This window comes from Equus caballus, chromosome 20, assembly GCF_041296265.1.
Source record: "Equus caballus isolate H_3958 breed thoroughbred chromosome 20, TB-T2T, whole genome shotgun sequence".
NCBI lineage: Eukaryota > Metazoa > Chordata > Mammalia > Perissodactyla > Equidae > Equus > Equus caballus.
In genome coordinates, this window is record NC_091703.1 from 34,679,631 (window position 1) to 34,700,424 (window position 20,794).

General features: G+C 50.9%; 4 protein-coding genes across 13 annotated transcripts; 2 read left to right on the forward strand and 2 right to left on the reverse strand.

Moving 5' to 3' along the window:
• Positions 1-226: 226 nt before the first annotated feature.
• TNF (tumor necrosis factor) lies at positions 227-3,021 on the forward strand. Of its 2 annotated transcripts, none has more exons than XM_005603490.2 (4): positions 227-593; positions 1,185-1,230; positions 1,418-1,465; positions 1,790-3,021. In XM_005603490.2, exons 1-4 carry the CDS (start codon positions 351-353, stop codon positions 2,209-2,211), a joined length of 759 nt encoding a protein of 252 aa, XP_005603547.1. In that variant the 5' UTR covers positions 227-350; the 3' UTR covers positions 2,212-3,021. The 2 variants fall into 2 exon arrangements, with proteins under 2 accessions (XP_005603547.1, NP_001075288.2); NM_001081819.2 differs by having other exon boundaries at positions 373-593; positions 1,182-1,230; positions 1,790-2,262.
• Positions 3,022-5,042: 2,021 nt separating this feature from the next.
• Positions 5,043-7,146, reverse strand: LTB (lymphotoxin beta). Of its 2 annotated transcripts, XM_001490122.6 has the most exons (4): positions 6,815-7,146; positions 6,344-6,395; positions 6,077-6,148; positions 5,043-5,672 (listed from the first exon to the last, which is right to left on the reverse strand). In XM_001490122.6, the coding sequence occupies exons 1-4, from the start codon at positions 6,974-6,976 to the stop codon at positions 5,218-5,220; spliced, it is 741 nt and encodes a 246-aa protein (XP_001490172.1). In that variant the 5' UTR covers positions 6,977-7,146; the 3' UTR covers positions 5,043-5,217. The 2 variants fall into 2 exon arrangements, with proteins under 2 accessions (XP_001490172.1, XP_070101426.1); XM_070245325.1 differs by lacking the exon at positions 6,344-6,395 and having other exon boundaries at positions 6,815-7,073.
• On the forward strand, positions 5,544-12,231 carry LST1 (leukocyte specific transcript 1). Of its 8 annotated transcripts, none has more exons than XM_070245333.1 (6): positions 5,544-6,219; positions 6,562-6,759; positions 10,532-10,650; positions 11,055-11,151; positions 11,453-11,475; positions 12,005-12,231. In XM_070245333.1, the coding sequence occupies exons 3-6, from the start codon at positions 10,633-10,635 to the stop codon at positions 12,140-12,142; spliced, it is 276 nt and encodes a 91-aa protein (XP_070101434.1). In that variant the 5' UTR covers positions 5,544-6,219; positions 6,562-6,759; positions 10,532-10,632; the 3' UTR covers positions 12,143-12,231. The 8 variants fall into 8 exon arrangements, with proteins under 8 accessions (XP_070101434.1, XP_005603776.2, XP_070101433.1 ...); XM_005603719.3 differs by having other exon boundaries at positions 5,559-6,219; positions 6,466-6,759; XM_070245332.1 differs by having other exon boundaries at positions 5,603-6,059; positions 6,466-6,759.
• Positions 12,232-12,651: 420 nt separating this feature from the next.
• NCR3 (natural cytotoxicity triggering receptor 3) lies at positions 12,652-15,052 on the reverse strand. Its single transcript, XM_001491406.6, has 4 exons — positions 14,761-15,052; positions 13,172-13,516; positions 12,900-13,007; positions 12,652-12,773 (listed from the first exon to the last, which is right to left on the reverse strand). The coding sequence occupies exons 1-4, from the start codon at positions 14,801-14,803 to the stop codon at positions 12,727-12,729; spliced, it is 543 nt and encodes a 180-aa protein (XP_001491456.3). The 5' UTR covers positions 14,804-15,052; the 3' UTR covers positions 12,652-12,726.
• Positions 15,053-20,794: the final 5,742 nt, after the last annotated feature.

A 20,794-nucleotide genomic window follows, 5' to 3' on the forward strand; every position in this document is an offset into this window, starting at 1 on the left:
GTGGGAAGTATCCTTGATGCCTGGGTGTCCCCAAGTTTCCAAACGTCCACCCCCACGATGGAGGAGAAACCAAGACAGAAGGTGTAGGGCCCACTACCGCTTCCTCCAGATGAGCTCATGGGTTTCTCCACCAAGGAAGTTTTCCGCTGGTTGAATGAGAGCCTTTCCCCGCCCTCCTCTCGCCTCGGGCTTATAAATGCAGCTGTTTGCACACCCAGCCAGCAGAAGCTCCCTCAGCAAGGGCAACAGGGGACCAGCCAGGAGAGAGAGAAGCAACTTCAGAGACCCCTGGAAATAACCTCTCAGAGGACACACCTCTGGACAAACAGCCAGGCGATTTTCTCCCTCGCATGCCCCAGGGCTCGACCATCTCCCAGCTGGACTTGAGCCCCTCTGGAAAGGACATCATGAGCACTGAAAGCATGATCCGAGATGTGGAGCTGGCAGAGGAGGAGCTCGCCAAGAAGGCAGGGGGCCCCCAGGGCTCCAGACGGTGCTTGTGCCTCAGCCTCTTCTCCTTCCTCCTTGTCGCAGGAGCCACCACGCTCTTCTGCCTGCTGCACTTTGGGGTGATCGGCCCCCAGAGGGAAGAGGTGAGTGCCTTGCCAGCCTTGGCTCATTCTCCTACCCAGAGAGAAATAGGGGAGAAAGAGGGCGAGAGACAGGATTGGGGAAAGAGGTGTGCTGATGAGGAGGGTGGGAGGGAAAACTTGGAGAAAGATGGAGAGGCAGAATGAGATGTAGAGAGAGATGGAGGAAGAGAGAGAAGGATGGACAGATGGGGGGGCTTGGCACATGGAAGGTGCTCACTAAACGTTTGTTGAATGAATGAATGAGCAAGCAGATATACGTCTATAAAGAGAGATGTGGGGTGTGAGTAGAGAGATGAGGGGGAAGTCATATGAATAAAGATGGTCAGACAGAAAGAGAAATGGAAGATATGAAAGAGAGATAAGGAGAGAGATGAGGGAAAGAGATAAGGAAAGATGAAGATAGGATGTCTGGTACATGGAAGGAGCTCAATGAAAGAGTTGCTGAATGGATGGAGGGATGAATAAATGGATGAATGGAGAGAGAAAACTAGACACATCAGGACAGAGAGGACAGGCTAGATAAGCAGCCTGGCTGTTTTTCCTGTAGGGATGACTTGCTCTGATGCTAATCCTCTCTCTTCTCCCCAGCAGTTACCGAATGCCTTCCAGTCAATCAACCCTCTGGCCCAGACACTCAGTAAGTGTCTCCAAAACCTCTCTCCTAATTCTGGGTTGGGATGGGGGTGGGGGTTAATTCTGGGATGGAAACGGTGGGGGAAATTTAGAGTTTTGGCTTTGGGGGAGGAGGAATGGAGGTCACAGTAGTGAGATATTTTCTGCAAAGCTTAAGGGTCTCACCTTTTTCTTTCCTTTTTCCTCCTCAGGATCATCTTCTCGAACCCCAAGTGACAAGCCTGTAGCCCATGTTGTAGGTAAGAGTGCTGAGGATGTGTTTGGGGGATAAAGAAGCAGATGGGATGTGGAGGAATAGGATTTGGGGGCTGAACCTAGGCTGAGGGTAGACAGGTCTTGGGGACAGTGTGACAAGAGCTCACTGAGCTCCAGGGGAGGGTGGAGGAACAGCACAGGCCTTGAGGGGGTACTGAGAACCTCATGGCCAGATGGGATGTGGAAAGACAGACAGGGGACAGGAACCGGATGTGGGAGGTGGGCAGAACTTGAGGGCCAGGATGTGGAGAGTGGAACTGACAGGATCACACTGACTCACCCCTCCCTCTTTCTCTCCCTCCCTCCAGCAAACCCCCAAGCCGAGGGGCAGCTCCAGTGGCTGAGTGGGCGTGCAAATGCCCTCCTGGCCAATGGCGTGAAGCTGACAGACAACCAGCTGGTGGTACCATTGGATGGGCTGTACCTCATCTACTCCCAGGTCCTCTTCAAAGGCCAAGGCTGCCCTTCCACCCATGTGCTCCTCACCCACACCATCAGCCGCTTAGCTGTCTCCTACCCGTCCAAGGTCAACCTCCTCTCTGCCATCAAGAGCCCTTGCCACACGGAGTCCCCAGAGCAGGCTGAAGCCAAGCCCTGGTATGAGCCCATCTACCTGGGAGGAGTCTTCCAGCTGGAGAAGGGTGATCAACTCAGCGCTGAGATCAATCAGCCCAACTATCTCGACTTTGCGGAGTCCGGGCAGGTCTACTTTGGGATCATTGCCCTGTGAGGGGGGTACGTCCGTCCTCGCCCACCTCAATCCCTTTATTATCTGCTCCTTCAGAACCCTCTCATCCCCTTCTGAGGTTTAGAAAGGGAATGAAGGGCTCAGGGCCGGGCCCCAAACTCAGAACTTGAAACAACAACAACACTTAGAAACCTAGAATGCAGGGATGTGTGACCTGGACAACGGGGCACCGGTCACCACCAAGAATTCAAACTGGGGCTTCCAGAACTCACTGGGGGCCTCAGATTTGGATCCCTGAATGCAGCCTGGGACACCTGGAACGTGGGGGCCAGGAAACCTTTGGTTCTGGCCAGAACACTTCAGAACATCCGTTGAGAAGATCTCACCCAGAACTTGATGAGAGTGGACCACAGGTCTCCCTTTTTTCAAATGTTTCCAAACTCTTCCCCGAGTTGTAGAGCCCAGGCCCTCCGCCATGGGGCCGGCTCCCTCTATTTATGTCTGCACTTGAGATTATTTATTATTTATTTATTATTTATTTATTTACTAATGAATGTATTTATTCAGGAGGTTGAGGTGTCCTGGGAGACCCAACATAGGGGCTGCCTTGGCTCAGACATGTTTTCTGTGAAAACGGAGCTGAACTGTAGGTTGTTCCCATCTGGCCTCCTGGCCTCTGTGCTTCCTTTTGCTTATGTTTTTAAACAATATTTATCTGATCAAGTTGTCTAAATAATGCTGATTTGGTGACCAACTGTCGCTACATCGCTGAACCTCTGCTCCCCAGGGGAGTTGTATCTGTAAGCGCCCTACTGGTCAGTGGCGATAAATAAAGTATGCTTAGAAAAGAAACATGGTCTCTTTCTTGGAGTTAATTCTGCATCTGCCCCTCCTCGAGGGTGGAAGGCCGCTCCCTCGAGTCCTATCTCCATAAGGTTTAAGATCCCTGGACCTAGTCCCCACTCCTTGGATTACTGGGGCTCAGGAGACTCTACATGAAACAAAGCCCAGACTAATGGCCCCCTCCTCTAGGAAACTGGAGCCTGAACCTAATCACCTCTCCCTCAGGGCATGGGAATTTCCAACTCTGGGAATTCCAATCCCAGCCGGGGAAGTCCTGCCGCTCAGGTGCTCAGATGAGATTTCCGGCTGTTGCTGCCTGGGAGAGAGCCAGGGAAGGGCCACGTTCTCAGGCACCTGAATCACAGCCAAGGCATTAGACGTTCAGGCATCTGGGCTCCAAATCGCCCCCATCCCTGGCCCCCCAGCCAGCCCTGTTCTAACTGTGCAACCTGAACCAGTCACCGAACATCATCTATCAAATGGAGACAGGAACCATCAAATATGGGGCCATGAGAGAATAGAAGACCTAAGTCACATCAGAGCACCTAACATAGCACTTGGCATGGTAAGCACTCAGTGACTTTTGGCTTTCTACCTTTGTCCAGCCCCTAGCTGTTCTATCTCCTTCCATCTCTCGGTTGGTAGAATTGAAGAGATGGAAGAAAATTTAAAAAGAGGAATAGATGTGGATGAAAGACCCACGTGCCAGCTCACACCGATTTTCTCAGAGAATGATGAGGAGAGGGATGTGAGGTGGATGAACTGAAAAGAGAAAAGCACCCCTCCCGCCCTCCCCCACCCAGAAAGGTCTTCTTCTTTTTTTTTTTTTTTTTTTTTTGAGGAAGATTAGCCCTGAGCTAACATCTGCTGCCAATCTTCCTCTTTTCGTTGAGGAAAACTGGCCCTGAGCTGACATCCATGCCCATCTTCGTCTGCTTTATATGTGGAACGCCTGCCACAGCCTGGTGTGCCAAGCAGTGCCATGTCGGCACCTGGGATCTGAACCAGTGAACCCCAGGTTGCCGAATCAGAACGTGCACACCTAACCGCTGCACCACCAGGCCAGCCAGCCCCCAGAAGCGTCTTCTGGACACAGAGTCAAAGACACAGGAAGTCAGAAATGGAGACCCAGAGAGTGGGAGCCTCCACTGGGCTCAGAAATTAGGTTTTCTTTCCTGCCAGCGCTGCCCTCAGGGGAAAACCGTGTGGTGTCCCACAGGGGTAGGGTGACCTACATAGGGCCTTGGGTCCCCCTCTACCTCCTCCAGCCTGGGACTGAAAGTCGGTCACAGAGTAAAGGGGCTGCTGTTACTCACCTCAAGGCCCTCACACTTGCCCACTTACAGGAAGGGGACCTGAAGTGTGAAAGAGGGGTGAGGACTTTCCATCCCACCATGGACAGGGCCAGTTGGCATCAGTTTTTCTCCCTTCCCTCCTCCCTAGGTTGTCGCCGGTGTCCTCAGGCACTACCTGCACCCCATCTCTCTCTCTCAATCACCCTCCCAACTGTCTCCTTCAGCCCCCTCCCTTCACACCCCGTGAACTGTGGCTCTTGCTCCTTGAAGGAGAATAGTTGGCTGTGGTGTAGTGGCTAAAGGGGCCTTTGTGTAACCAGCAGGGAAGAAGTGCTGGGTCCCTCAGTGCTTCATTCCTCAGCCATATTCAGGTTTACTCTGTGGCTGGGCCTTTCTGAGTGGTGTTTGCCTTCCCCTGTAACGACCCCTGTCACTGTTGGGAGGGACTCAAGAGAAAAGAGTGGAGTGTGGAATCTGGTAGGGACCATGTGGCTCTGAGAATCAGGGTGCTTGGACATGCTTGGGGTTTGACGAGATCCCCTTCCCTCTACCTCCAACCCGGCTAATGCTGGGGTAGGGCCATTTGGAGGCGGGGGTAGGTGGGACCTGCAGACTGCCATCCCAGGGAGCAGAGGCCATACCAGGTTTTACCAACCGTTTCAAGCAACCAGAAAAAGAATATTTAACCAACCCTTGTGTACCCACCGTGAATGAAGACATGTTAGCTTCTCAGCATGTATTTGGCAGCACTAAAGCATTACATTCTTTATTTTCGTCAGGCTCAGTATCAGTTTCCAGTCTTCTACATTTTTCCCACCGCCATGGGGTCCCTGGTGACTGGGTTCCCGATATCCGGGCTGATTCACACACTCCCACCATGCATTCGTTTTCCCCGGGACGCGGGAGGCCCTCACCCCACCATCACGGCCCCAAAGAAGGTCTTCCCTCTCCTATAGTCCACCATATCCGGATGACTGATGTTGACGAACACCCTCTCGCCCCTCCGGAGCTGCACCAGGCCGCCGAACCCCACGCTCGTGTACCAGAGAGGCCCGTATTCGCGCCTCCGGGTGGGGTCCAAGACCGGGGTCACGGTCTCCGCACCCTCCAGCAGCAGCTCGGGAGTCCCAGGCCCGTAGGCGCCCCCCGCCCGGTACAGCCGGCTGCGCAGCGTGACCGAGTAGTCAAGGGGGCCCCCGCCGGCAGGGGGCGCCCGGCCCCGGTAACCGACGTGACAGTAGAGGTAATAGAGGCCGTCCTGCGGGAGGGCCAGGCCCTCGGCACCGGAGAACTGCGTCCCGCTCCTTAGAAAGGCCTCTTCTTTCTTCGCTTCCCAGCCCAGCCCCTGTCCCTTGGTCCAAGCACCTGCAGAGAAACGGGTCTGTCGGCTCTCAGGAATCCGATCCTCAGAGGAGCGATCCAGGCCCGGGACTTCTGCGGGGGGCGGGGGTAGGGGGTGCTGAGGGGAAGCGGGGTGCTTTTGACCCCTGCTGGACCCGAGTCTGGGAGAGGCAGTGGGGTGATGGTGCTCCCTCTGCAATGAATATGAGTTGGGGACTGAGGGCACCTGGGTGTGAGATGCAGAGCGCTGTGGTGGGGAGATCCAGGCCGGCTTTTGCCTGCTCCAGGAGGGAAGCAAGCAGAAGAGTGGGCATTGTAGCAGGAGAGGTGGTGAGACGGGAGGAAACCCAGGACTGCAATAACAGAGCAAAAGGACTCGAACTGTGGATGAGCAGAACTTGGACTATTGAGGTCTCTGAAGTCCTTACCTATGATGTGGGCAGCGGGGAGCCTGGGACTGAGATCTGTTTCTGCCTCCTCCTCTGACTGTTCCTGGGACCCTGGAAGGGACAAAGAGTCCACGATTGGGGGTGGGGCAGCCATCCATGGGTTGTCCCCCTGAGAGGACAAGGTACCAGGGCCCAGGGATGGGGCATCAGGATTCCTGGAGGAAGAGTATCTGGGGAACCAGATGGAAGGGAACTGGGAGTCCCTGAGGGCTGGAGCAGGGGTGGGGGGAGATGGTCTCCTCTTACCCAATTGCAGCTGTGCCTGTGCCTGTGCCCCTGGGTCAGCGGTCCCTGTTACCTGGGTGGGTGGGGTCACAGTGCTCAGAATTCAGTCTTAGCTGATGCCAGCCCCACCCTTCCCAACATAGAGCCAAGCTCTAGGCCTGAGGTTTCTCCCACCAGCCCCATCCCCAGCACCCATCTCCCTGGAAGGGAGAGCAACCAAGGCATATGTACTTGGGCAGAGAAACAGAAGCCTGTGTATGTCTTGGGAAGGGAAGAGGAGTCAGACAACCAGGAAGGGACTTAAAGACATCAGGACACAACAGTATCACAGGAATGTGGAAAGAGAGCCAGCAAAGAGACAGACAAGACATCCCTACCAGGGACAGCCAAACCAGCTGAGCAGGATGAGGCCAAGAGACTCCCAGGCACAGACAGAGGTAAGTGAGCATCAGCAATATACAGCCTTCTGGGGGACTTGTTGTAACCACTCACCAGTCCTCCCTGCTCCTGGGGCACGAAGGCCAGCACAGCCAGCACAGTGATAGGCACAGCTAGCAGCAGGGTCACCAGGGAAGTGGCGCCTGCCACAGCCAGCAGGAGGCAGTCCATCCCCTGGGGCCTCCTAGCCCGGCCCTCCAGCCCCAGTGCCCCCATTGAGACTGAGCCAGGGCCAGGGCAGGGGGGCTTTCATAGCTCAGGGGTGGGGCCACCCCCTCCCCATAGAGCCACACACCTGGCTGGGACTTTCCACACACCCCTGCTCCCCTCACCCAGCTTCCTGTTTACCCAGAGCTGGGTGGGGCAGCTGGATGCCTGGGTTCTCTGAACTGGGGAAGGAGTTGGGGTGAAGAGATGAGTTTTTCAGGGTAGAGCTAGAGGGGGCCTTAGAGATCTTCTGGGTCAGCAGGGAGGGAAACTGAGGCCCAAGAAGGGAAGGTAGCTTGCAGAAAGTCAGGCAGCAAAGCTGCAGTGAGAACACAGAACTCTAGATTTCCAGCACAGTCTGCATTCTTCTACACTCCAGAGGTGGGTGTTAGAGGGAGGGCATCCACGTCCCCGAGATCAAGGGCTAGAATAGGAGGACAAGAACTGGGGTCTTGAGGGATGAATGGGCCCCTGAGAAGAACCTATCCCCCACGCTGGACTGCCCTCTTCCTCCCGTTCCCTTGCTCACTCCTAGCCCCCAGAGCTAGGTGAGAAAGGCAGAGTTAAGCCAGTCCACAGCGATTGCAGCTGAAGGGGCCTCAGCCTCAGCGCTAACTACCGACTCACTGAGGAGGGGTGGAAATGGAGCATTAGCTCCCTTGCTACATAGAGTGCAGGCAGGAGAGCAGTGAGGCACGCCCCCACCCTCAAAGAGCTCTGCAGTCCAGAGTGAGCCCCAGCCATTTAGTAGGTGCTGACTAAATGTCTAGTCAGGGCAAGAAAGGACAAATGAATGAGTAAGCAAAACAAAGCAGCAAGGAGCAAGTCAACGGTATGGTAGGCAGCGCAGTAGGAGTTGAAGAGCGGAAAAACCAGTCCAAAGAACCTGGAGGTGGCCCCAGATCATCTGCCCTTCTTGATGACATTTCTGCATGTTTGAGTAATAATAATAATATAGCTAATATACAAATAGCATTTAGCATGTGCCTGCCACTGATCTACACACTTTATATATAATAATGCTTTTAATCCTGACAAAAACCCTAAGAGGAAACTGAGGCACAGAGAGGTTAAGGAACTTGTAGGAGGTCACACAGTGGTGGCAGAATCAGGATTTGAACCCAGGCCACCTGGCTCCAGAGCCTTGACCACAAGACAGTTTAAAAACTGAGTACTAACTTTAGATTTGTGCATTTTAATGTATGTAAATCGTGCCTTCCTCGGCCCTCTCAAAAAAGAAATGGGGAAACAAATAATGATAATCAGTGATAAGCATGGTAAAGCCTTTAGAGATAAAATGTACTGACGTTTGCAACTTTGAAAGATGTCAAAAGATGAGATGCATTGATAGATATGTGATCAAGCAAGTATAGAAAAATGTTCATTGTAGACTCTAGGTAGTAGGGATATGTTCACTGTACAGTTCTTTCCATTTTTTTCTATGTTTGAATATTTTTATAATAAAATGCAAAAAAAAAAAAAAAAAAACCCTGAATATTGTCCTACTGTCCTGCATGGGGAACATTGTGGATGGGGTAGGGGTGGGGGCAGAAGTAGCAAAAAGTTTCTGAATTTGGAGAAGGAAATTCAAATGCATATGGACCCAGGCACTAAATCTCCTCCTCACCCCTTGCCTCCACATGAGCTCCCCAGTCATCACCCTCCTTAAAGACTGGATGTGTAATCCTCTAGCACCCCTCTACCTTTCCATCGTAGTACCACTAAGAGACCTCAGCCAGGTCTCTGTCCAGAGGCCTCAGACCGCTGCCCATATTTACTTTTGTGCTCAACATCAGAATGCTTCCTCCTGCAGGAAGTCCACCTGGATTGCGCATACCTCCTTTCCCAATACCAACTTGTCATCAACTTTCTTTTTAGATCGATCAACAGTGCTCATGTAGATCTAGTCTGGCTTCCTCTGAATCTCCTGTTTGTTAATCAGTCAGCCAAACACCCTGCTAGATACAGCCCCAGAACACCAGGTGAGTCACCCCAAATCCACCAGAGCTCACAGTCTGATGTAGGAGCCGGGTGTGTGTCCACACACCTACACCAAGATCCTGAGCTCTCAGTGGATGCAGTGTGAGCGATCACTGGGAAAAAGTTAATCAGGCAGGGCACTCAGAGGAGGTGTACATTCACTGTCTACTCGCAGGATCAATAGGATGGCTGGAGCTGAGCGGGAGTACAGGCTTAGTTACAGTCACAGGAGGCTGAAGGCAAAGATGTCATAACCCTAACCCCCAAAGCCTAACTTCCTTTCCTAACGACACTGCAGAGGTTCCGAGGCTAGGGGAGAAGTTAAAGCCAGAGGAGGGGCAGGAATGTCTGAGGTGGCAACACTTCTCTCCACCCAGGCAACTCTGGCCAGTCTGGAGTCTGTCCGCACACAGGCCATGGGCTCTAGGTAAGCTGGGAGAGAGCAAGGACCCTGATGGCGGAATTCCAGGGAAGGGGTGTGTGAGAGTGGGCAGTCACACCGCCGAGTGAGGTGAGGCTAAGACGAGGGAAGGGAGAGGATGGCTTTGAGGTTCTCTCGGCCCTGGAGGAATCCTCTGTCCAGCCTGTATCTCTGTTCTCCAAAGAAATTAAGAACAATCCACTTCTACCCCCACTGCCCCTCCTGGCTACCACAGGCCCTCCTCTCCACCTGTGCTTCTGCTTCCCACTCCCTCACACACCCTAGCATTCCTCTTGAACCCAGAAGGGTCTCAGTTTTCAGACCCTGGTCCGTGCATCCGGCTTTGGCCTCAAACAGGAACCAGTGGTTGTAGGGCAGGAAGTGCCTGAGGGGAAGTTATGGGGCCCCAGACACTCCCCGTTGCCCCACTTCAACCCCAGCAGTATCTGCCCCTGGGAAGCAGCTCTCCACTCCACATCAGCCAAGTAGGGCTCTGCTCTCCCCAGCTGCTCTGGGGCTGAGGGAGCAGCCCAGCTGCCGGGTGGTGCTGGATACTGCCGCCCCCACTTTTCCGCCAATCCCCACACACGCTCCAGACCCTGGCTCCTCCTCCTCCATCAACCCCCTCACCAGAACCTAGAACTACCCAGTGCTGAAGAGGCCCCTCTGAACCACCTGGTCAGCTTAGGGCAGGAAAAAAGGTGTGGCCTCTGGGTCTGGACAAAGCTGCCCTTGAACTCCAGCTCTGCCACTTCTGGGCTGAAAGTCTTTGTAAGAGTCTGGGCTTGAGGGGCCAGCCCTGCGGCCGAGTGATTGAGTGTGCACGCTCTGCTCTGGCAGCCCAGGGTTTTGCCAGTTTGGATCCTGGGCATGGACCTAGCACCACTCACTAAGCTGTGTTAAGGCAGTGTCCCACATAGCAGAACTGGAAGGAGCTGCAACCAGAATATACAACTATGTACTGGGGGGCTTTGGGAGAAGAAGAAAAAGAAAGAGTCTGGGCTTGAGTCTCAGGTTTCTCACCGGGGAAATGGGCACCATAATACCTTACATTGTTGTCAGGATTAGCAGTGACAAATGGAAAGTGCCCGGTTCGGGGTTGGCGTGTAAGTGAGGCTCCTCAGGCTGGGAACGATTGTAACAGAGGGCCCCACTCTTTACAGATGAGGAACTTGAGGCACGTGACTTACCCCAGGGCATTTAGCCTGGAAGAGCAGGGGCTACCGTTTCCTGACCTCCAGGCCAGTCTTCAGTCTCCAGCCTAATGGTTTCTCCAAAGAAGGTAACACTCTGCCTTGGAGGGGGGTTGGTTGGTTGTGGATGCACAGGGAACAATGGGGGTGATAAGTAGTGTGTGTGGTTCACGAGTAGTGGCCAGGGCCTCTCAGGACCAGACAGTACAGGTGAACAAGGGACTCTATGCAGAAGCCCAGAGATGGCCTGGATGGTGGTGGGAAGCCTCCGAGGGGTGAGCAATCTTGGTTATGAATGAGATAACAGATGAGGGATGAGTACCTCTGGTAGGAGATGAGGTAACATGTTCCGGAGTGAAGAATCTCTGAGAGTATGTTTTTCTGCCTCTAAAACTGTCAGAGAGGAAAGCTGAGATACCCATGTCAACCCGGAGGATGGGTAAACTGAAGAGAGAAATGGGCCTTCTAATATTGACCCCTTTTCCCTACACAGATGGAGCCTTACACATATGGGAGCTTGGGGCTCGGGGGGTTCCTGCTCCTAGTTGTGGTTGTTCTGTCTACCTGCCTGTGTCGGCTCCATCGGAGAGGTGAGCCCCACCCACATCTTCCTCATTTGTCCCACAGTGATGCCCCTGGGTGCCCCCATCACCCTTTCCTACTGCTTTCTCAGAAGTCCGCATCAAGCCTGACACACCCTGAGATGAGGAAGATGGTAGAAGTCAGGCGGAGAGAGGAGGGGAGAATGTCCAAAGAGAGAGGCCAGGGCTTTGGTGTGAGAACTACAGGGAAGTCAGCAAGTGAGGACACTTCCATGGGGTTGGGAGAGCAGGGGAGAAGGGCTGCAAGATACAACGGGGGGGCCAAGCTGAGTTTCTTCTTTCTTTCCAGTGAGGAGGCTGGAGAGGAGCTGGGTGAGTCGGGGGCAGGGAACTGGGTGATGGGGTGACAAGAGGGGGCTGAGGGCTGAGATGGGGGTCAAGAGAAGAGAGAGAAACAGGGGCATGAGAAAGAGGGACAGAGACAAAAGTGGGAGGCAGAAAGAGAGAAATGAGAGAATGAGAAGAAGAGAGGAAAGAAATGGTGTAGAGATAGGAAGAGGAAATAAGACAGAAAGGAAAGAATGAGAGAGAGAAAGCAATGAAGAATAAGAGAGAAAATCAGAGAGAGACACAGGGAAAATGAGAGAGAAACCAAGAGGAAAAAGTAAGAGAGAGATTAAGAGTGGGTGGAGGGTGGGGTAGAGTGAGAGAAACACAAAGAGAAAGGGCAATGAGAGAAAGGAGCAAGAGCTTAGAGCTTGGGGGTACCAATCAGGGGGAGACTGAGGTAATGAGGTAAGAAAGTGGGAGTGGGGCAAGAACTCACAAGGGAACATGAGAGAGAGGGAGGCTCTCCCGGTGACCGGTGACCTCACATCATCACCTTCTGCCCTGACCCCAGGTCCAGCTCTGGGAGCAGGAGCCCCACTATGCATCTCTGCAGAGGCTGCCCAACAAGGTGTCTGACGTTGGCGACAGGCAAAGAAAAGGCTCTAAGGAGGACCCCAGCACTGACTACGCCTGCATTGCCAAGAAGTAATCCACCTGAGCACCCCAGATGCCTCCCTCAACCCACGTGGGTGGTCAGGGCCATCCTGTGGTTTCCCAGTAAAGACAGTGGTCTCACCACCTTGTGTGTCTCAGGCTTCTCAGTCCAACTCAAGCCCCCGTTTAACATGGCCACCATCAAAACTTAAGTGACTTACCCTCCCAGCCACTCTGGGGTCAAGCAGTGATTTATTGGGTGAGGAAGGGTGTTTAGAGAGCCGAGCTCCCCTGAAGGCCAGAAAAGAGTATTTGCCTGTGGGCAATTGACAGTAGGACTAATTAGATCTGATGCTCCCCATTTCTCAGGAGAATCGGCCTCAGCCTCCCGTGCCTGGGAGAGGTGGGTACGCTGAGTCACAGGATGGTGGTTGGAGGGGCTCTAGACACGATCCATGTCTGGGAAGCTCCCTCCTTGGACTTTTCCAGGACAGATTTGGTAGAAGAGCACATTGGGGCATCTGGAGAATGGAGAAGGAAATACACGAGACTCACAAGAAGTAGTTAGTGGTGGAGCAGAGAGGGATTTATTGGGGTCTCTTGAAGAGAGTTGGGATCACTGGAGTCTGGAATCATTCATCAGAGGCCATCCAAGGAGTGGCAGTGTGTTCCCATGTGACAGTGGCCTGGTGGAGAGGACAGGAGTCCCTCAGTGCTGCAGCCCTCCTCTTCTTTGTCTCTGTCTCCCGCTCCTCCAGCTCTCTCACTGCCCCTCCCATCTCTTCCACCATTGCCGGGGCTCCTTTACTCACATTTGCCTTGGTAATAGATGGTGCTGCCCATGGCCACAGAGAGAAAGCTGAAGGCATAAAATGCAGCCCGAAGGAGGAGGATGGTGTTGGCCCCTAGCCAAGGAGGTCCTGCATGGGGGTGATGGAGAGGAAGGACTTGGTAAAGGGGGCCCTGGGGAGGACGTGTGCACAGGCTCAAGGAGGGCCAGAGGGCAGGCAGCCTCAGAGAAGGACTCTAGACTTCGGAGCGAGTGGGGCCTCCAGCCAAGGAGGTACAGCCTCCCTCACCTCACCTTTCTCCACCACCAGCAGAGTCCCATTCCCTGTCCCGACACCCAGGCCCAGCACTTCCACCCTGCACACGTAGACGCCAGCATCACGGCCTCGGATGTCCCAGATGTGCAGCTCAGCCTGGTGGTCACAGAGGAAGCGGGAAGAGGCAAGAGAGGCCAAGCGGCCCCTGAAGTCTGGGGTCCCATTCTTCACCTCCTTCCCCGGGGCCACCTTGTCCCGGTACCACGTGACGGAGCCAATGGCTGGTCTCCCTTGGCTTGCATTAAAGGAGCAGGGCAGGAAGGCAGTGGCGCCCTCTTGGGTACGAATCTCAGGGGGCTGGGCCACCCAGAGAGCACAGGATCCTGGGGGCGGAGAAAAGACCAAGAGAAAGGCCTCCCCAGTTATTCCAAAGAGAAAAGACTAGGGCTTACAGTAGAATATTCCCCTCTACGGAGGGCCTGGGGGGCAAGTACTTTGGGTGCCTCATTAAACCCTTTCCTCCTTACCAACCTAATTTCTTAACAATGCTTATTAAATAGTTTTTCAAACTCTTTACCAACTCTCACCCTCACCTGCTCCCGTCATCCTCCAGCTGCATTCACTAGTAACACCCTGCTGAAATTTAACCTGTCACAATGAGATTGAAGCTCATTAGTGAATGTGGCTGCCTAGTTAACTAATATCATTAACTACGTTTTTCTAGGCATTGCTTTAGTACTAACGACATTCTATAGTAAACCACCTTTGCTACTCTGTTTTTTGTTAAAGAGCATTAACTAATTAAACCTCCAGGTGAAGACGTGGCTATAATTGATTCAGGTCCCTATTTAACTCATCCAAATTGATGAATTAAACCAATTATTAAAATCCTTGATTAAATTCTCTAGTTAGTGAAATTTAACAGTCATTCTTCTATGTCAGGGGTCCTCAAATTTGAGAGTGCATGGAATCACCTGGAATGTTTGTTAAAACAGATTGCTAGGCCCTGCCCCCAGATTTTTTAATTCAGTGAGTCTGGTGCAGGGGCCTGAGGATTTGCCCCAGGTTCTCAGCTGACACAGAAGCTGCAGGTCTGGAATCCACACTGTATATAGTTAATGAATATGTCTGATAGTTAAGGTCTCTCAGTTAATTAAAATCAGTTTCACTAAGAAACTTATCTTAGATTTAATTAGGTCTCCCAAACTACTACTTATATCTAGACCCCAGATAATAAGCTTTGTCTAATAAGCTTATTAAATTCATCAAATTAAAACTGACCCCTTAAAAATAATCGACCCCTTCCTTCAGGCCCTTTTTACCAGTTCTTTCAAGTTTATCTTATTAGGAAGGTGGCTAAGAAGAAAGCCCCGGGATGGAAGCTGGGGAATGACCCTCCCTGCGGGCGACATGTAGCCATGGAGGGAACTGTGAACTGGGGAGTCCGCTGGGTGTCAGCTTTACTGAGGGCCCCACTTGCTCCCGCTCTCCTTTCCTCGCCACTCTCCTCAGGGCTCAATGTTCAGCCCTCACCAAGCCTGCTCCCCCGGGACATCTGTGCCCAGCCTCCCCCATCCTCCCTCCTCCCAGCCTCACCCCTCAGGGTCCTGGAAGAAAGCCCTGTCACCTGGCTGGACCATGATAAAGATGAGCAACAGCATCCGGGCCATGTCGGAGGGTGTCCCAGTTGACGAGGGGGACGTGAGCAGTGAGGTCTGGGTGGAGGAGGAAAGACCCACTACTTGCAGACAGGCTTTTGGTCACCAGATCAGAGTGGGGAGCTTCCTGTGACACACAGGACTCACACAGCACTTGCCAAGGACCTCAACTGCCTGGGACCTCAGGTATCAAATGCATGCCTCTCAGAGGAGGAGGATGCTGCTGATGAGATATCTGGGTCACTAGGAGGTGAGGGCAGCATGTGGGCAGGTTGCCTAGGTTTTTGAGGGGGAGGGTGGGGCTTAGACGGCTGGTAACGCTAGGGTGGGTGGGCGGGTGAGACCAGGATGTGGTTCCCCCACCTTCCGTGGTTCAAGAAGACTAACCCTTTACCCAGAATAAGCTTCCAGGAGCCCTCCTGGGCCCAGAGCTAACCTACTTCCCTCTCCATGGCGCAACAGCGCCCAGGCCCACCCTATCCATTCCTCTCCCTGAGTCTGGCCCTGCCCCAGGGCTGCTCTAGAATTTCTATAAATGGGGGGCTTGGCGGAAACGGCTGATTGGTGGTGGCGGCAGGAGGTTGCTGGGGACTTTGTTTGGAAGCTGCATTTGCATAGCAATCACCTTGTTTTACTTAGACCCTGTCGCCTTGGGTGGTTTGGCAGAGTGAGTGGCAGGTGACAAAGGAGCTTAGACTCATTCGTATTCAGAACTCCGTTAAAAGTATGCACCTTTCGCAGAGGCCTGCTTTACCTACTGCGTTCTGCACGGATTTATCACCCACTGGTAAATCCATTCATTTATTTTATTCACCATTTAGCTAACATTTATTGAGAAATTACAAACTGCCCATTACATAAAATGTATTTTTACAAACACAAATGAAAGACACATTGCATTACATATAACTCCTAGGTTATACAAGGATTAGGACAGAGTATGCCACACACTCTTGTATCTGTATCATACACCTACATGAGATAACAGCACACAGAAAGAAGGATTATGTGTAATATGCCAGGTGAAATACGCCCAGCCCTCACCACACACTTCTCTCTGGCTCCTTTTATATTAATACACACTTATCCTTTGTGTCCAAGTTTCTTGCTCTGTTTCACAACACATTCATAGATTGTGCAGTCTCCACCCTTCACTGCAGTGATCCAGGGCGCTTTTTTGGAGAAGCAGTCATCTTATGGTTAAGAATGCTGGCTTGGAGAGAGGCTGGTTCAAATGCCAGCTCCCCTACAAACTAGTTATATAATCTTGAACAAATTATTTAATCTCTCTGAACCACCTAGATAACCACATATGCCACACAGTCTGGGAAGGACTGACTCAGCCAGTCTCCGTCAGTGGAGTGGCTGCCTCCTCACCACCATCTAAGCAGAGGATGTGGGACTGAGGTGCCATGGCCAGGCAAGGGCTGCCCCCTGGTGGTCACAGAGCATGGGGAGGCCTGAGGAACCAATAGGTGACTTTTCTCAACTGGACCTTAACTCCAGCTTCTGCCCTGTCCCTTATCTTGCCTTGTCCTAGCAACACCTCATCCCCAACCCCAAAGAGTCAATGTGGAAAAAATTGTCTCTGTGAGAAGCCCATGGTTTGGGGAAGGAGGGGAGGTCACCACAAATGGCGTAGGGGCAGGGGACTGGAATGGGCAACTGGCCTGAGGATAAAACCCCATACTTTGCCGGTGCACACTCCATCACGTGGCACTACTCCATGTCCCAAGGCAATGCGGCTTCAAAGTCAATGCTGCCTAAGATGGAGTCCTGATTCCACTACTTACACATCTGTAAAATGGGAATAGCATCCATCAACTTCCAGACCCCACTGTATAAGATGCTCAATGTATGTTAGCCTTTAGCTCCTCCACAGTCCTGGGCTAGGACGACCAATACGGTAGCTGGGCCTGAACTCAATGATACCTTGCTTTCTCCACCTCTTTTCTCTATGTAAGATTTCCAATATCCAAAAATTCTGAAGATAGTACTTGGATTTTTTTTTTTTTAGTCCATCTAGAATAAATCCTGGTATATGTGTGAAGTCAAGGCCTTTCTCAATAACTCTGAGACCCTCTAGGGAATTTAACCAGCAGGATGGGAACTGCTGCGCTCGTCAGCTCAGCGGACACAAGGATGGAATTTTTCAAAAGGAACTTTTACCAGGGGCTCAAGAGGAGAGGCAATGAATAGAAAAGTTGTGATGTGGATGTACACACGTCTCTGGTCTAACTCCTTCGATATCCAGCTGTGGGCTGGCTTGAGGGTGGTCAGGGCCAGTAACGTCCCAACTCCGAGTAGGAAAAGAAATGAAAACACAGAAGCGACTGTGGAATCCCAGCACAAGTGATGCCACCTAACCCAGTGTTTCCTCCTCTCAGTGTTGGCAGAGGTGAGATGCAGGTGACTTCTCCACCCAAGTCCTTATAAATGTCCTTCAACTAATTAATGGTTTCCAGGTTATATTTTCAACCTCTCACCACAACTTCTCCTCTAAGGGTCATCACATCAGACCCTACCACCTGCCGTCTCTCCTTTTTTTTGGCTGAGGAAGATTCTCTCTGAGCTAACATCTATTGCCAAGCTTCCTCTATTTTGTATGTGGGTTGCCACCACAGTGTGGCTGACGAGTAGGGTAGGTCTGCACCTGGGATCCACACCTACCAGCCCAGGCCACCAAAGTGGAGCATGCTAAGCTTAACCACTACACTACACGGCCAGCCTCCAATCTCTCCTTCTTGCTTTCATTATCCAACCTCCTTCACATTCACCAAGAGCTTGCACCTGACTCTCCAGCTTCCTCTGTGTTGCAACCTCTGCCATCTCTCTGGAAGACAATATACATGTAAATGACATTTTAAAACATTGAGACATAATTATACACAGTAAAATGCACAGATGTTAAGTGAACAGTTTGATGCCCTCTGACAAATATATACACCCATGTAAACAAAACTGCAATTGAGATATAGATCATTTCTATCACCCCAGAAAATTCTCCCACGCCCCTTTTTGGTTGATCTTTCTCCTGTCCCAGAAGCAACCACTGACTTATACCCCTATCGATTAATTTAATCTGTTCTTGAACTTCATATAAATGGAATCATACAGTATGCACTTTTTTTTTTTAAGATTGGCACCTGAACTAACATCTGTTGCCGATCTTTTTTTTCCTTCTTCTTCTTCTCCCCAAAGCCTCCCAGTACATAGTTGTATCTTCTAGTTGCAGGTCCTTCTACTTGTGCTATGTGGGACGCTGCCTCAGCATGGCTTGATGAGCAGCGCTAGGTCCGTGCCCAGGATCCAAACCCACAAAACCCCAGGCCGCCAAAGCTGAGCGGGCACACTTAACCACTTGGCCACAGGGCCAGTCCCTAGTATGCACTCTTGCATCTGGCTTCTTTCATTCTGCATAATGTCTGTGAGATTCATCTATGTTGTTGCATGTATCAGTAACTTGTTCCTTTTTATTGCTGAGTGGGTATATTAATGGAATAAATGCATGTATAAATATATAAATATCCATTTACTCCATTATATGAGTGTACCACAGTTTATTCACCTGATGATGTACAATTGGGTTGTTTCTATTTTTTTGGCTCTTATGAATAAATCTCCTATGACCATTCTTGCACAAGTCTTGCACATGACTTTTCAACACACTAATTTCACAGTTGCTTCACCTTGCCCACTCCAACCATCACCTTGACTCTACATGCCCTGGACTTTGGATCTTGTCACTGTGGAAGCTGTCCCACTCTGGGATCTTGCCTCCTTTTTTTTTTTTTATAGATTTTATTTTTCCTTTTTCTCCCCAAAGCCCCCTGGTACATAGTTGTGGATCTTTTTAGTTGCAGGTCCTTCCAGCCATGGCATGCGGGACGCTGCCTCAACATGGCCTGACGAGTGGTGCCATGTCCACGCCCAGGATTTGAACCAGTGAAACCCTGGGCCGCCCAAGCAGAGCGCAAGAACTTAACCACTCGGCCATGGGACTGGCCCCTCTTGCCTCCTTTTTCACAGGGATATAAAAGCAATCAGACCTGAGTCCCTCCAGACTTCTGTACCCTGCACATGTGCTTTGACATCATTCTCCTGCTGGAGGACTTTTGAGCTATTTCTCTCACTTTCATTCAACAAATTGTGAATGTCCACCGTGGACTTACCTAGACAATCCTGCCATAGCCGCAGTTTTAACTACTGCTTATTCTCTGCCAAGTCCCCAGTCCACGTCTCCATCTCAGTCTACACTTTCACCTCAGGCCTCTTTCTTGAGGTCTGAGTTCAGAATTTTTTCTTTTAATATTTTATTGTAGTCTTTTTTTTTTTTTTTGAGAAAGACTACCCCTGAGCTAACATCTGCTGCCAATCCTCCTCTTTTTCCTGAGGAAAACTGGCCCTGAGCCAATATCTGTGCCCCTCTTCCTCTACTTTACATGTGGGATGCCCACCACAGCATGGCTTGCCAAGCAGTGCCCTGTCTGCACCCGGGACCTGAACCGGTGAACCCCAGGCCGTCAAAGTGGAACGTGCACACCTAACCACTGCGCCACCGGGCCAGACCCTGAGTCCAGAATTTCTAATAGCCCTCTAAACATCTCCTCCAGAATATTTCACAAGCATTTGAAAGTCATCAGCATCCACCCAAACCTGTTCAGCCTCCTCTAGTCCCTGTCTCAGTGAATGGAAACACAATCTATCCAGTCACTTAAGGCAAAAACCTGGGGTTTATCCTACTCTGCCTTCTCCCTCAAATTTCCCATCCAAACAATCTCCAAGTCCTGTCTGTTCTGCCTCTGAAATATCTTGAGTATCTTTCTCCATCTCTTAATTCTCACTGCTAATTAAGGCCCTCGTCATCTCAGGATGAAACTAGCAGCATTGCTTCTCTGACGGATAGTGTGTCTTCTTCTCAATAGCCATTCTACGCTTGCCCCTCTGAACATCGAGGCTCATCCATCCATTCAACAATGCTTTTACTGGGTGCCTTCCATGTGCCAGACATCCAATCTACTTGGTCATCGCATCAGACTCCACTAATCTTTTTTTTAAAGATTGGCACCTTGGGGCTAGCCCAGTGGCACAGTGGTTAAGTTCACATGCTCCGCTTTGGCAGCCCGGGGTTCACTGTTTGGATCCTGGGCGCAGACATGGCACCGCTCATCAGGCCATGCTGAGGCAGCATCCCAGATGCCACAACTAGAAGGACTCACAACTAAAAATACACAACTATGTACCAGGAGGCTTTGGGGAGAAAAAGGAAAAATAAAATCTTAAAAAAAAAAAAACGAAATAGAGCAGAAAACAAATATATATTTACAGAGACTACTAATATTAAAAAATCTCTGACCTAACTGATTAAGCAGAAATAAAAGGCATATACCCACACAAAAATAAGTAATTGAAAGGGAATATAATGTCAGATACAGTAAATATTTAGACTGCAAATTTTGACAAAATGAATAATTTTCCAGAAAAATATATGACCAAAACTGACTCAAGAAAAAATTAAAAGCTTGATATACCTGTAACCATTAAAGAAATAGAATCCGGCTGGCCCAGTGGCACAGCGGTTAAGTGCGCACATTCCGCTTTGGCGGCCCGTGGTTCGCCGGTTCAGATCCCGGGTGGGGACATGGCACCGCTTCGCAAGCCATGCTGTGGTAGGTGTCCCACATATAAAAAAAAAAAAAGTAGAGGAAGATGGGCATGGATGTTAGCTCAGGGCCAGTTTTCCTCAGCAAAAAGAGGAGGATTGGCAGCAGATGTTAGCTCAGGACTAATCTTCCTCAAAAAAAAAAAATTATTCTAGTGATCAGAAAACAGGAAAAGTTTCTCAACTTACTACATAAGATTAATGTAACCTTGATATAAACCAGGCAAGGACAATTTGAGAAAGGAAACTTAAAAACAATTTCACTCATAAACATAGATGTAAGGGAAAAAAACAATAAAAATATTGGCAAACCTAAATCATAATTGACTAAATAATATAAA

Bases quoted from the DNA above. Each gene is read 5' to 3' on its own strand.
- NCR3 (XM_001491406.6), bottom strand. From the start codon at position 14,803: ATGGCCCGGATGCTGTTGCTCATCTTTATCATGGTCCAGCCAG. The intron at 13,008-13,171 runs GTGAGGTGAGGG...ACCCCCATGCAG, and splicing joins TCTGCTGGTGGTGGAGAAAG to GACCTCCTTGGCTAGGGGCC. The intron at 12,774-12,899 runs GTGAGTAAAGGA...CCTCTCCACCAG, and splicing joins CATCTATTACCAAGGCAAAT to GCCACTGTCACATGGGAACA.
- LTB (XM_001490122.6), bottom strand. From the start codon at position 6,976: ATGGGGGCACTGGGGCTGGAGGGCCGGGCTAGGAGGCCCCAGGGGATG. The intron at 6,396-6,814 runs GTGAGTGGTTAC...CCACCCACCCAG, and splicing joins CCCAGGAGCAGGGAGGACTG to GTAACAGGGACCGCTGACCC. The intron at 5,673-6,076 runs GTAAGGACTTCA...GTTTCTCTGCAG, and splicing joins CCCCGCTGCCCACATCATAG to GTGCTTGGACCAAGGGACAG.
- LST1 (XM_070245333.1), top strand. The intron at 11,152-11,452 runs GTGAGCCCCACC...CTTTCTTTCCAG, and splicing joins GTGTCGGCTCCATCGGAGAG to TGAGGAGGCTGGAGAGGAGC. The intron at 11,476-12,004 runs GTGAGTCGGGGG...CCCTGACCCCAG, and splicing joins GGAGGCTGGAGAGGAGCTGG to GTCCAGCTCTGGGAGCAGGA.
- TNF (XM_005603490.2), top strand. From the start codon at position 351: ATGCCCCAGGGCTCGACCATCTCCCAGCTGGACTTGAGCCCCTCTGGA. The intron at 1,231-1,417 runs GTAAGTGTCTCC...TTTCCTCCTCAG, and splicing joins CCCTCTGGCCCAGACACTCA to GATCATCTTCTCGAACCCCA. The intron at 1,466-1,789 runs GTAAGAGTGCTG...CCCTCCCTCCAG, and splicing joins GCCTGTAGCCCATGTTGTAG to CAAACCCCCAAGCCGAGGGG.